This window comes from Daphnia pulicaria, chromosome 7, assembly GCF_021234035.1.
Source record: "Daphnia pulicaria isolate SC F1-1A chromosome 7, SC_F0-13Bv2, whole genome shotgun sequence".
NCBI classification, from domain to species: domain Eukaryota; kingdom Metazoa; phylum Arthropoda; class Branchiopoda; order Diplostraca; family Daphniidae; genus Daphnia; species Daphnia pulicaria.
The window spans coordinates 6,604,111-6,616,246 of record NC_060919.1 but is presented as its reverse complement, the minus strand read 5'-3'; the positions used below and the strand labels follow the sequence as shown (position 1 = coordinate 6,616,246).

The 12,136-nt window shown below is 39.0% G+C and overlaps 3 protein-coding genes across 7 annotated transcripts; 1 reads left to right on the top strand and 2 right to left on the bottom strand.

Moving 5' to 3' along the window:
- Positions 1 to 1,284: 1,284 nt before the first annotated feature.
- On the top strand, positions 1,285 to 2,839 carry LOC124349307 (FUN14 domain-containing protein 1A-like). Of its 3 annotated transcripts, none has more exons than XM_046799790.1 (4): positions 1,285 to 1,434; positions 1,612 to 1,823; positions 1,881 to 2,079; positions 2,538 to 2,839. In XM_046799790.1, the coding sequence occupies exons 2-4, from the start codon at positions 1,648 to 1,650 to the stop codon at positions 2,718 to 2,720; spliced, it is 558 nt and encodes a 185-aa protein (XP_046655746.1). In that variant the 5' UTR covers positions 1,285 to 1,434; positions 1,612 to 1,647; the 3' UTR covers positions 2,721 to 2,839. The 3 variants fall into 3 exon arrangements, with proteins under 3 accessions (XP_046655746.1, XP_046655748.1, XP_046655747.1); XM_046799792.1 differs by lacking the exon at positions 2,538 to 2,839 and adding an exon at positions 2,174 to 2,469; XM_046799791.1 differs by having other exon boundaries at positions 1,330 to 1,486.
- On the bottom strand, positions 2,758 to 8,640 carry LOC124349286 (transcriptional coactivator YAP1-A-like). Of its 3 annotated transcripts, none has more exons than XM_046799766.1 (8): positions 7,999 to 8,640; positions 5,496 to 5,632; positions 5,277 to 5,435; positions 5,083 to 5,184; positions 4,901 to 5,001; positions 4,424 to 4,823; positions 4,172 to 4,290; positions 2,758 to 4,112 (listed from the first exon to the last, which is right to left on the bottom strand). In XM_046799766.1, exons 1-8 carry the CDS (start codon positions 8,460 to 8,462, stop codon positions 4,029 to 4,031), a joined length of 1,566 nt encoding a protein of 521 aa, XP_046655722.1. In that variant the 5' UTR covers positions 8,463 to 8,640; the 3' UTR covers positions 2,758 to 4,028. The 3 variants fall into 3 exon arrangements, with proteins under 3 accessions (XP_046655722.1, XP_046655721.1, XP_046655723.1); XM_046799765.1 differs by having other exon boundaries at positions 4,886 to 5,001; positions 7,999 to 8,639; XM_046799767.1 differs by lacking the exon at positions 7,999 to 8,640 and adding an exon at positions 7,483 to 7,710 and having other exon boundaries at positions 4,886 to 5,001.
- Positions 8,641 to 9,422: 782 nt separating this feature from the next.
- Positions 9,423 to 11,748, bottom strand: LOC124349293 (nucleolar protein dao-5-like). The gene is made up of 10 exons (XM_046799772.1): positions 11,577 to 11,748; positions 11,347 to 11,437; positions 11,046 to 11,200; positions 10,809 to 10,987; positions 10,594 to 10,698; positions 10,409 to 10,519; positions 10,230 to 10,343; positions 9,822 to 10,163; positions 9,701 to 9,755; positions 9,423 to 9,629 (listed from the first exon to the last, which is right to left on the bottom strand). Exons 1-10 carry the CDS (start codon positions 11,623 to 11,625, stop codon positions 9,568 to 9,570), a joined length of 1,263 nt encoding a protein of 420 aa, XP_046655728.1. The 5' UTR covers positions 11,626 to 11,748; the 3' UTR covers positions 9,423 to 9,567.
- Positions 11,749 to 12,136: the final 388 nt, after the last annotated feature.

Genomic DNA, 12,136 nt, shown 5'->3' with positions numbered 1-12,136 from the left:
CCACTCCTCTACATCGTCCGTACCGTCTCCCGTGAAAACAGGCACCCTTTTTAAATTTTCAAAAGCATCTATTCTCCCCTCTTATTCGTGCTCTACCCTCCGTTCTGACCGCCTTTTTGCTTCGTCGCCCCCTTCTGTCCCGCTCCTGCCTCGTCCTCGTCCTCGCCCCCTCTCCTCGTTTGTTTTGTTTTCCCTACTACATTCTTCCCATTCGCCCATGATAGTATTGCCCCCACAGATAGAAACATTAATATCTTCTTTAGACATTTTCACTTACTAATTTTTTGCATAGACTGGTAGTTGAGACAGAGGATTTCTTTGTCTGTAGGTATTACACAGCTACGAGAATTCAATGATTTGGTCCTGAATGGAAAAAAATGACGAACGTTTAAATGAATTCATCGCAAGTTAAAAATCAATGCAGCTGATGACAAAATTTACCTGCAACCTTCTTGCAATGCTGATTGCTTCTCGCAACAACTGCGGATACTCACGGAATTCGGTTTTCGGTTCGACGTTCTGGCCAGCAACGCATATATTTCGTCAGCCGCTACTGTGTCATTCAACAAACACGAAATTAAAAAAAAAAAAAAAAAAAACAGCAGTTCAATAATTCTATAATGCTCGATTTGACTAAGGAGTCAACGTGAACTGATTTTAACAAGATCCGGTTGCTCTTTTTAGCACGTTCCAAATAACGACGTGCTGTCGTGCTGTCGAGATTCGGATTAAAAATTTATTTTTCTGAGTCCTATATTTTTAAATAAAATAATCTTACCACGCACGTCCTTTAAAATTTTTGATTTTGTAATATTTCGCTTAATTTAATTTTTTCGGATTCGAAATACAATATAAACTAATTTTAGAGCTGATTTTATACTAACAGTCTAAAGTCTGAGGAATCTTCCGCGGTGATTTTATATGAAATGGGTTCATTTCTAAAAAATCACCGTAGCAGACTTGGAGCAAACTTGGAGTAAATGCTCCTGGCCATCACGGTAAGACAAGCATCCAGTGACGACGAGACGACTGTTGCAAATACAAAACCTAGGCAGTACAACTGCAAGACAAAAATCCGGTTAATAATGTGCGATGATTATTATAGTCTCTGCAGTCTGCAGTGTGAGACATCGACATTGAGCTGGATTATTGTTATTACTGCCTTATTAAATTACCGTAGTGAGTTATATTGAACGTCATATGCTATTTGGATTTATTTTATGAATAAAAAATCACTACACCCCATACTTGACGTAGCTGAATTCTTCGTAGTTCTCCACACTGGTCCACAGGGGGCACTATGTCTAATTTGGAAAGAATCCAATCTATTCGTCTTTGAGTAGGCGATGCCCCAAGGCACTCGTCGTATAGTTACTACTTACTAGTTAGTATCGAATCTCGTCCTTAGTCTTTATATCGTATCGTATTTATCAGGTATTTATAAAAGTACTAAAAAAATAAACGTTAAAAATTTTATTCATCATAAGTAAGTAAATTTAGGAATTATAATAAATACTTCATAATACGATCGCAATTGTTTGCCAAAATATTGAATTCTACTTAATCACTTAATATAAATTATATTTTTTATTTGAAATGGACCCAAAATAGGCAGGATTAAAACAAAACACCAGTTACATTTCAAGAATGACATCAAGAGCAAAACCCTCCAAGAAAGAAACTTCAGGTGGCAATGAAGATTTTGAAGTTTTGGATGTAAGAGATATGGGAAAAGAGGCAGAAAGTTTGTTGCAATCTCTTCGCAAGTATGTTAGTGAAGGATCACATTCAAAACAACTAGCTATTGGTGGTGTCTCTGGATGGTATGTATTTGATCCTGTCTGAGTTACGCAGATTATATTTTTACAATATTATCACAGGGTCACTGGATACATGGCCATGAAAATAGGAAAGACTGTTGCAACTGCTGTAGGAGGTAGCCTGATTCTCCTTCAGATTGCTAACCACAAGGGTTACATTAACATCAACTGGTCCAAAGTTAATAAGGATTTAGAGGGTGCTACAAAAAAACTCGCACAACAGGGATCAGATCCTTCTATTCCCAAGATGCTTGACAAGGTATTATTTTTCATTTGTTGCTGCCTGCACCCTTCTTCTACATCTTGAATCATACAGCATGATAAGTCACACTTGTTTATATTATTGCAATTAGGTTCAGCATTTTGTTGTAGAAAATGGATACTTTTCCTGTGGTTTTTCTGGTGGCTTCCTCATAGGCCTAGCGTCTTAAATTCATTTAGTCACCCATTCAATTTAGTTAAGATATTTCATTGTGGTAAGCTAAGCTGTATGAAGAATGGAGGAATGTAAATATGAAGTAACAACTGAAGAATTTTTTTTTTTCATTTACTGGGTTGAGACCATGTACATAGCTATTTTCTGCTTGCTTTTATCATCACACTCGAAGACAAAACATTTTTTTAAAGAATAAATCCTCAGTGGAGAATTTTTTTTTTGTTTATTCTTTTCATATTTCACATAAGTTGATAGGCTGTGTCGTATTCATGATTTCATAGGCTGCCGACTATTTGGACGAACAAGCAGAAAAAGCTGGCCGAGTTCTCCGAAAGAGAACTGCAGGAACGCGCAGCTGGTACCATAAACTCATCGGCAAGAAAACATCGGATGGTTCCGAGGCCTTTTATATTGGTTTCATCGGAGGTTCTCTGGCTGGATTATTTATTGGAGTAATTTTTTAAGCGTTAATGATTGATGCATAGACCTTAAAGACTCCAGCACTTGTAGAAAGATGTATTCATGGACAAAAGTCAACAGACAAGAGAGAAATAAATCGCATAAGGCCATTCGGAGCAACATTTTAACAGTTTCTAATTGTAATAATTCTAGTACGACACTATTCTAATTGACACTTAAAAGGCCTTGGGGAAACTAGCATGTATCAAATAAATCGAAAAGTTCGCCCGTCACCAATACAATGAAGTTATACATAGTTAATAACGTTTCCTGTAACCCCCTCAACTTCACCTTGTTAAAACAAAACGATAAATCCGAGCTACCAGATAACGTCAAATCATAAATGAAGGCACTGAAATTTAAGACATTTCTTCAAGGCATATGTGTTACACACAATTTGGACCGTTTAAATTACTCGAGGTCCGTGAAAGCCAAGAGTGGTGGTGCAAAGTTAACTGTCTGCATAAAAAAAAATTTCATAATAATGGAGAACGAGCGAGAAGCGCAAGAAAAATCCAGTTTTAAGGCTAGTAATCATGGCCATACAGGGGGACGGGTCACCAAGACATTTTCAAATGATATATCTCCTGCTTCGTATTCGGTTTGCGAGTGGCTTGTCAAAAACATTTGGACAGGGTATGCAGAAAGAATCATTTGACGAGCACATTTACAGGTAATTCAAAGGCATTGAAAAGGAACACACAATTTTGACCGACACACGAGGGAATTCCCAGGCATCTTATTGCTTCACACGTTTTATAGGCACGTCAGTTTCTCTCAAGACGACGATACTGGAACGGGCGCGCGACCGGACCGGGATCTCATCTTTTTTTTTTACACCTAGAACCATCTTCCCTAGAACAAGAACCTACAGTCATAGTTGCATATATGTTTTAAAAAGTGATGGTTTCGGAATCAAACGAAACAAATATCGAAAATCTTGTTAGCTCCTCCTTCCGTTTCCCAACAATAACTCTTAATACGTAAATGATAAGCTAGTACGACAATGCATAATACGCATTGTGAGCTAATCTTCCTCTAAAACGTTTGCACTTTCAGAACCGAATTGTTTTTGATTAACTCTACCGCTAGTCGTTAGCTCTACATATTCAAAATAATTGCCAATTTCTGAATATTCGTTAAGATGAATCCCATACTAAAGGTTAAGGCCAAAATGTAAAAGTTAGTTGATCACGCCCAATGTCAAACCAATAGATGCGTAAACTTCAAGACGTGTTGAAGAAAACCATCGACGATATTGGCATTCCATAGAAGATATTTATAAATTTGGGATTCAACCAAGACGAGCTGTTTCAGAGCCAAGTAAGGACGTTGTCGACTTTGTTTGAATTCAAAAGAACGTCATTCAGGATGTCCGTCGATAACTCTTCTCCCAACTGTTCAAAAATAATTGTTGTTTTAAATCGAAATGACATTGTGAAATGTATGTTCTTACATCCAAAGTAGGTACGAGATCGTCAGTAGTGTCCATATGAGCAGGTAGATCGCCAGCCTCTAATCCTCCATTCATGTCGTTCATGTCGTTCATATCGACAGTGCCAACAGAAGCAGGACCTAAACAACGTAAACAATCCGTTACTAAAAATGTGAACTCAACGATGTGAAACAATGAATAATATAGGAAAAATTAAACTAAAAGAAAAAGTAAAAAATTTAAATTAAGACTAATTTAAAAAATCAAAATTACAATCAAGCGTAGTGTCCATTGTGTCATCCATAGAGGCGAGGAAATCCTCGGGTGTGTGAGGTAAGCTATAACTGCCACCCATACCCAAACCAGAGTCGGCCGACTCTTGACGAGCATGAAAGTCGGTAGCCAATGACGAAGGTGGAGCTGTCGAAGACTGAGGGATATTTGTGGCCGCTCCGTTTCCTGTTCCATTGACGCAAGTATGGGGAACGGCGACGGTAGCAGCAGCCGACGCTGCACTAAGAAAAGGATCCACCGTGTTGGAGCTAAGCTCGTTGGCCGCTGCACTGTTGCTACTCGATTGCGTATGAAGAGGATTCCGTCTCATGGCGAACTCCGGTTGCTGTTGGGAACCGGTGCTGTTTTCTTGCTGACGGACGCGAGTTTCTCGTTCCATCTGCAATGAATTCATCAATGGAAAACAAAGATCACACAACACCTTCACATGAACTAAAATACCATGGCTATAATTTCCTGTTGTCTCTGTCTTAAACGATCCTGCTCTTGCTGAAGTCTTTGCAATCGCAACTGTTGCTGGGCAGCCTGGGCAGGCGTCAAAGTTTGCTGTGAAGTTCCTATTAAATAAAAATAAAAACATCAAATTGAATGTTTACCGTCAGCACTTCTGAGATTTGTTTTCATCAAATAAGCCTCACCTGAAGCAGCTGGCTGCTGAGTAATCTGTTGTTGTTGCTGTAAGGCGGCGGCGCTCTGTGTTCCAGCGGCGTGTACCATGGGTGGTTTCTGCATGTGAATAGCTGATGATGGAACAAACAGAAACGAGACATTAGCGTGGCGAGCAAGTGGGGAAAAAAAATAAATACAAAATAATAAAAGAAGTTGTTATTACGAAGGCGAGGATCAAACCACGAAGTCTTTCTCGTGTGATGATCAATGAAATAGAGTTCTCCTTCCGGAGTAACAGCTTGTTCCCATCCATCCGGTAGAGGACCCAAAGCTTGGGTTAAAGCTTGCTGAGATGCCGCCAAGACAGCCGCTGCATTACTTCCTGTTAATTGAATGAAAGTTACATAACCGGAAAGCCAGGAATTTGTATTGTTTCACTTACCGGCAACTGGCGCCGTAACGGCACTGAGTAAAGGTGGAGCTACCATGTTTGGTGGAGGAGCCGGTGACAACGGCTGAATCTGTTGCTGCAGTAATTTTTTCCGTGGATCCTCCCATGTTGTTGTTTGAGTCAGGTGACTGTAAAGAAGAAAAAGAAAAAACACATCAGCAAGATGAAAATCGGTAGAATGTCTGACACGTAAATAACAAATTATTTGACAACGATAAACGGCAACGCTAAACACACGCGACTAGACACAATAGTCTAGGACAAACCTGACTGAAATTGTTCGGTACCATGTTGGAAAGACCTTGGATTTGTTTCACGCTAATAGAATCAGATAAAAGAGGGAGGGAGGGAAGGGGATAATGTAAGCAACAACACACTCGGTCACATGGCCTTGGGAAGTAAAGAAGAGTAAAACGGAGAATACGGAAAACGTACTAAGGTGGGCAGACCGTCCCCGATCCTAACGTCGTTCAAGCTTGTTTCCGCCTCTCATGGGCAAACGCACCTAAATTTGCACGGACAAGGTCGCTTGTCGAAACCGGTAGCATTGCACAAAATGACAACTAGTTCTAAATCCTGGCGCCCAGAAATGAACCAACACATTCATTTTAATGCGGATTCATATTTTTTTTACCTGGACGAGCTTCATTTGTACGATTAAAAAAGCTTAAATAAACAAAAGAAACTCGTATTCCAGTTAAAAATGTTGATATTTTTCGAAGAGAATACTTTTTTTCATGAGGGATTTGGAGTTTCTAAGGATGAATTGAGAAGCCGTGGGAATTCCATCCATAAAAGGTTGAGTCGAGGGGGAGAGAGAAACCTGCTCCGTGTGCAGATTCTCCTTCCCAAAAATGGCGAGTCCAACCAAAGGCGGATGATAGGCGGTTCGCGTTGGCTCGGATCGAATCAACGAGCTCATGAATTAAAGAACGAAGATGGGCTTCACAAAAGGCTAGCATGGAACCCAAAGGACAGAAAAGCAACCCTCACGGAGAAAAAGAAAAGAACAAAAAAATTGGTCAAACAAGTGGATAGATAACGTACATACGGAGGAGAAAGTAGAGGAGAAGATGGAAAGGTCAGCCCATAGCCACAGGTAAGAATGGATCCAGGAAGAAGAAAATAGTTGGATAAAAGCTCGGAGACAGAGAAAACGGCTCCTCTCTTTTGCTGAGGAACTCAATAGAGATGGCGGGAGGAGGGGGGACTCGTACCCAAGGTCACTATAAAAGAACAAGGTATTCAACAATAAGCAACCTAACCCACCAGCAGGAAACGTAGAGATCCCCCGTGCTTCGCTATGCATTCTCTCTCTCCTAAACACCACAGGCATTTGCCCCCGTCTCTTTCTTTACAGGTAAAAAAGAAGAAGAAGAAAAAAAAAATGGTAAAAGGTAGGAGGGCATTCCACAGACCTTTTTTCTTTTTACTTAAGGCCAGTATACATTCCATCGTGGTAAATTTGAGTTATTCAGTTGAGAAACTATGAGATCTCAACGGTTGTTCGACGAACCCTTAAAAATACGCGATTTGGTCAACCCCAACACACGTATCAGATGGCAGGAGAAAATATTCTAGTAGTCGGGCATGACTGTATGTAGTTATAATTTAATAAATAAGCAATCAGTTTTCGAGATGTGAGACGAATGAGGCGCCGTAAGTTGAGAAGGAGGGGTTGAAACGCAACAACCTCTAAAGAAAGCGTTTCTCGCTGTCGACAAGAGACTAAATCTTAAAATGGTTACCAGAGATGAAGTGGACCTAGCAACCATTCATTCAGAGCTAAACAAAACTTTTATCTTTCTCTACAAAAAAAATACATGCTACACACGAAAAAAGAGGTTTTTCTGACAGTAAAAACAAAATAGGATTCTGCGACTCACAATTTCGTCGTATTTTCTCCCAAGAAAAAAGGTGTGGTTGCAGAACCCAATTTTCTTATGTCAAAAACTCGTAAGTGTGAAAGCAGCTTTACCCTACTGAGGGATGGTTGCTCCATAAAGGCACGGCCCGGTTCTATTTTTGCAGTTGAGATAGCTGCTCCAAACTGCGTCTCGACAGCGGCAAACTCCGACCCCTCCTCACGCTCTCAACTGTCCCGTTCAACCTGCGCATTTTGCTCAAATCGGCCACCCCTCAAGACTTTTTATGTAGTTCCTATTGCTTCTCCTCGCACTCTGAATCCGCCACCGTTTAATAATAGAACGCCATGACTTTCGGGTCCACATATCGCAAGCAGAATTAGCTAACCTACCCCGGCGCCTGTCCTTCACTTACGCCATCACTCAATGAACGCTGGCTGAGTAGTGCTTTTGCAAGGTCGCTTTCATCGAGGCTATATATGCTATTATTCAATCGTGATGTACGACACAGTTTCAATTCGTGGGGACAGACGCAAAATATTTGCAACTTTACTATTTCACTAAACTTTGAGCTTGTAACTGAGGACTAGATCTAACTTAAGAGGTAAATAAATGAAAAAAAATATTACTTTAAAAAGTAGACTTGTCCTTGAGGTGTCTTGGCTTGTTCCCATCCTTCAGGAAGTGGGAAGTGATCGAGAGTTAAGTCACAACTCTGTTGCTTTAAGTGCTGATGTACTGGTCGTTGTTGACCAGCTGCCAAAGTCTGTTGGAGTGAGGCTGGAGAGCTGTGTGCTCTCGAATGGTGAATATTGGCTGATGGTGAAGGGTTCAAAGCAAAATGCCCAGAATCTGTGCTGTTTTCTCTGCTGTGTGAATTAGATGCCACAGAAGGAGACTTAGATCCAGTTGGAGGTGGTTTGAAGAAAGAATCTGGCAGATTTCGCAACCGAAATGGCAGCTGCAATGGTCTGTGGGCATCAGGCTTCAGTACGCTGTCAAACAAGGCTTGTAATTCGGAATCAGAATCGCCACGAATGTGTACGATTTGATTCCGTTCTTTGTGCTCTACCACTTCGGGATTTTTTGACATTTTAATGATACCAGAACTTTCAAGCAGTCGAGCAGATAGGATAGGTAAGGGAATTACAATATGCTAAACAAAGAAAGACAACAACTAAGATCATAAAAAATGAAAAAGGTTAACTCAATAATCAGCCGACACACCCTTCCACACAAAAGACAGTCTGGCGAGTAACTGATGCACCTCATCTATGCAACTAGGCAAAAGCCGGAAGGTGGCAGGCTGGCATATCCAATTTTTTCAATAACAAACTCGGACGCCATCTTCCGACTATAATTCATTTTACCTGATACTTTTTTTTTTTTCTACAATCATTTTACAATGATCTAGAGTGTTTAACTTTAAAATGCTTTTTTTTATACAAAAAGCTAATTTTCACAATTGAATGCAATACGAATGAAAAATTTCGGGAAATTATTATCGAATTACTAATAAATAGCGAAGCAATGAACTTTTTTCCCCTTTTTCTTCATTAAATAATTCAGCTGGAAGTTATCGCAGCAAACTGTTTGGTCATAGCAATAATCTTACACAATTTATGGTTTTCACGAATGACTCTTGTTTTCTTGTTAATTTGCAAACAAGACGTTTAAGGTTTGTATGTGTATTATGCTTTTGAATTTCTCAAATGGTCAAGGATTGAAAACATGCATAGGGATGGAAAAACACGAACCCCGATGTGAAATTGTTAAAGAACATGTAAGAGAAATACAATCAACCTGTCCAATCAATCTCTCCTTTAATTATTCCACAAAACTAAAAGCGAGAGAAGAGATAAACGAACTTGCATCTACCATCACGCACCATCAGAATCGTACGACAACTTCTTTTCAGATTTTTCAAAGCAAACATTTAAACCGAGAACTTCCAGTAAAATGAGTACAGCGATCAATGATACCATTCAACAACTGGCACCTTGCGGATGGACTCTACGCCAACTCCAAAACGGCGCGTAGGATAGTTTTTTTATATCCCGCAAAAAGGAAGAAAAATAAAATAAAATAAAATAGAAAAATTTCGCATTTGTTTTGCTATCAATATAGCTTAATTCATTCCGCAGTGTGCACGCCAGCTTTTGATCCCTTATCTTTAAAAGCTTACTTTCCCGATCAATTTAATCAATGAAATGAGCTTTGAGGTACTTCATCATGCCGAATGTACGAAATCTCTTAACGCCTGTAAATAGTAAAAAAAAAAAAAACTCGTTAGAAATCACATATTTGGAACTAGAACGGAAATGGCTTTACCAAAAACTTTCTGTAATTGTTCGTCACAAACCGCAAACTGTTTGTTCTTGGGATCCTAGACAAAATTTTGAATAAAACTTATCAGTTATTGGTTCAATGAATTATTTGACATGAAACTTACATATAGGTTTCTTTCCTTGATTATAGACCACATTTTTTTTACAACTTCCGGACGAGGCATGGACTCGGTTCCCATAATATCTGACAACTCAGGACTAAGTTTAACAGCTTTTACTCCTCCCTTTGGTGTTCTTGCTTTAGCAGTCGTAGAACCTTCTCCTTTCTTGGCTGGGGTTCCTCTTTTCTTTTTGGAGGCTTTTTTCCAGTCTTCATCGGAGTCATCGGGATCCGAACTATCAGCACGCTTCTTCTTACCGCCAACAGCCCCCCTTCCAGCACTTCGACCTCTTTTTTTCCCAGGAGACTTCTTTCCTGGACTGTACGACTCATCACTACCTCCATCCTATATTTTTACAAGAAATTTTAAAATTTTTCGTCAATTCATATTTGATTTTCCTCTCTAACTTACGCTACTTTCGGAGTTTTCTTCGTCAAACTCTTCGTATTCACTGCCAGACTCTTGTTGACGTTTCTTAGGCGTTACTTTTTTAGGAGCAGTATCACTTTCTTCGCTGTCCTCGTCCTGGATTAAAAATGGAGAAAAAAAATTTAAGAGATTAACTTCTTTCAAAATTCTTCTAATAATACCACTGGGACGGGTTTAGATTGAGGCTTTCTTCCACGGGGTGTTGGTGCTTTTTTGGGGGGTGGTGCTGGGGCAACGTCCGATCCCGATTCTTCCTCAGATTCTTCAGATTCCTATATCAAATTGAAAGTTTATGTTTTGATTTCTACGTAATCGAATAAATCAGGCAATTAAATAATTATCTTACCGCTGACTTCCCCTCCGAATCACTAGATTTGGTTTTGGTGATTGGGGCTTTGGATTTCTTTTCTTCAGCAATTGATCGAGCAGGTCGCGCTTTTATTTTTGCTTCCTAGAATATCACATAACAAAATTGGAAATTAGTTGCAGTTATTTAAAAAGAAAAATTTATATTCTTTTTTCAGGTTATCAGTTTCTAAAGAACATTTCTTCATCACTTACAGGGCTTTCCGATGGTGCTTTCCGGGCAGGCTGGCGCCTTTCTTGTTGTCTTGCTGGTCTTTTTTTAGGAGAAACTTCTTCTTTATCAGGTATGTACTCATCTTCATCTTCATCATCTTCCTCTTCTTCTTCATCATCATCTCCTTCACTTTCTGAGTTTTCATCCTCTTCATCCACAGCTTTTGAAAAACATGAAAATAAGAAAAATGAAAATATGTGCACAAATTAATTTCTTACATTGGTCCAGTTTTGCAGGTTTCTTCTTCTTTGCTGCAGGCTCTTTATTAGATTCCTCTTTGGCATCTTCTCGTTTACTTTTAGGGGATGTATCGTCTTCTATATGGGGTTTCTTTTCTACTGCCTCCATGACCATTTCATCAATTTCCTTTTTCCTGTGAAATCACAAAATTCATTTGTGGTAAAAAAAATGAATATTTTACTCATCTATAAATGTGCCTAATAAGACATACTAGTTTTAACATGAATATGTTTGAGTAATAAAATAAGGAAAAAGCAAGCATGCCTAATGTCTCCATACCTGTCACTGAGGTCGAATTTTAGTTTTTCCTCCAACTGTTGCCGAACTTTTTTAGAAGACAGTGTGTCTAAATCAGCCCCTTCAAGGATGCCTATAAAACACATGACATGATAAAACAAGAATACAAAACATTCAATAAATAGCGATGACGCTGATGCTAAGTCACCAGCGTGCCGGCTTTCAAAGATTTGAGGTCTTTTGATAAATAATATGAAAAAAAGGATAGTTACCATCAATTTCTTTTCTTAAGTCTTCTTTACTTATATCAGCCATGCTCATTAGAAAGCCTTAAGAGAAAACTAAACAAACTATGTAAAATTCACAGAGAGTCAAAGTCTCAACAGGAACTTTTGTTCGTACAGTGTAGGTACTCTAACATCCAAGCGTTACAACAATTGACCGGAGCGCTCTCATGCGGGGTTTTCTGAAACAGTTTTTTTTTTCTTTATGAAATTCCGAAATTTCAAATATTTTTCAAATAAACATGTAAATTTTTAGTTAAAATATTTTCGCGTTTTCTAGTTAACATAAAACAAGACAACATATGACGCATGACAAATTGACAACCGTTATGAGAATTGAGAACAATTATTTTTATTTAATTTTTACAAGTTGGTCCACAGATAAGGTTAGACTAGAAACTTGTCCTCAACGCCTCTGGACGTAAGTATCAGTACTAAATGTTCGAAATGACAAATCCAAAAAGCGCACTTCTTATCAATGAGTGTTCCGTCTCGTTTTCTTTGTTCTCAACTTGTTCACAGTTTCACACTTTCACACAAATGATCAA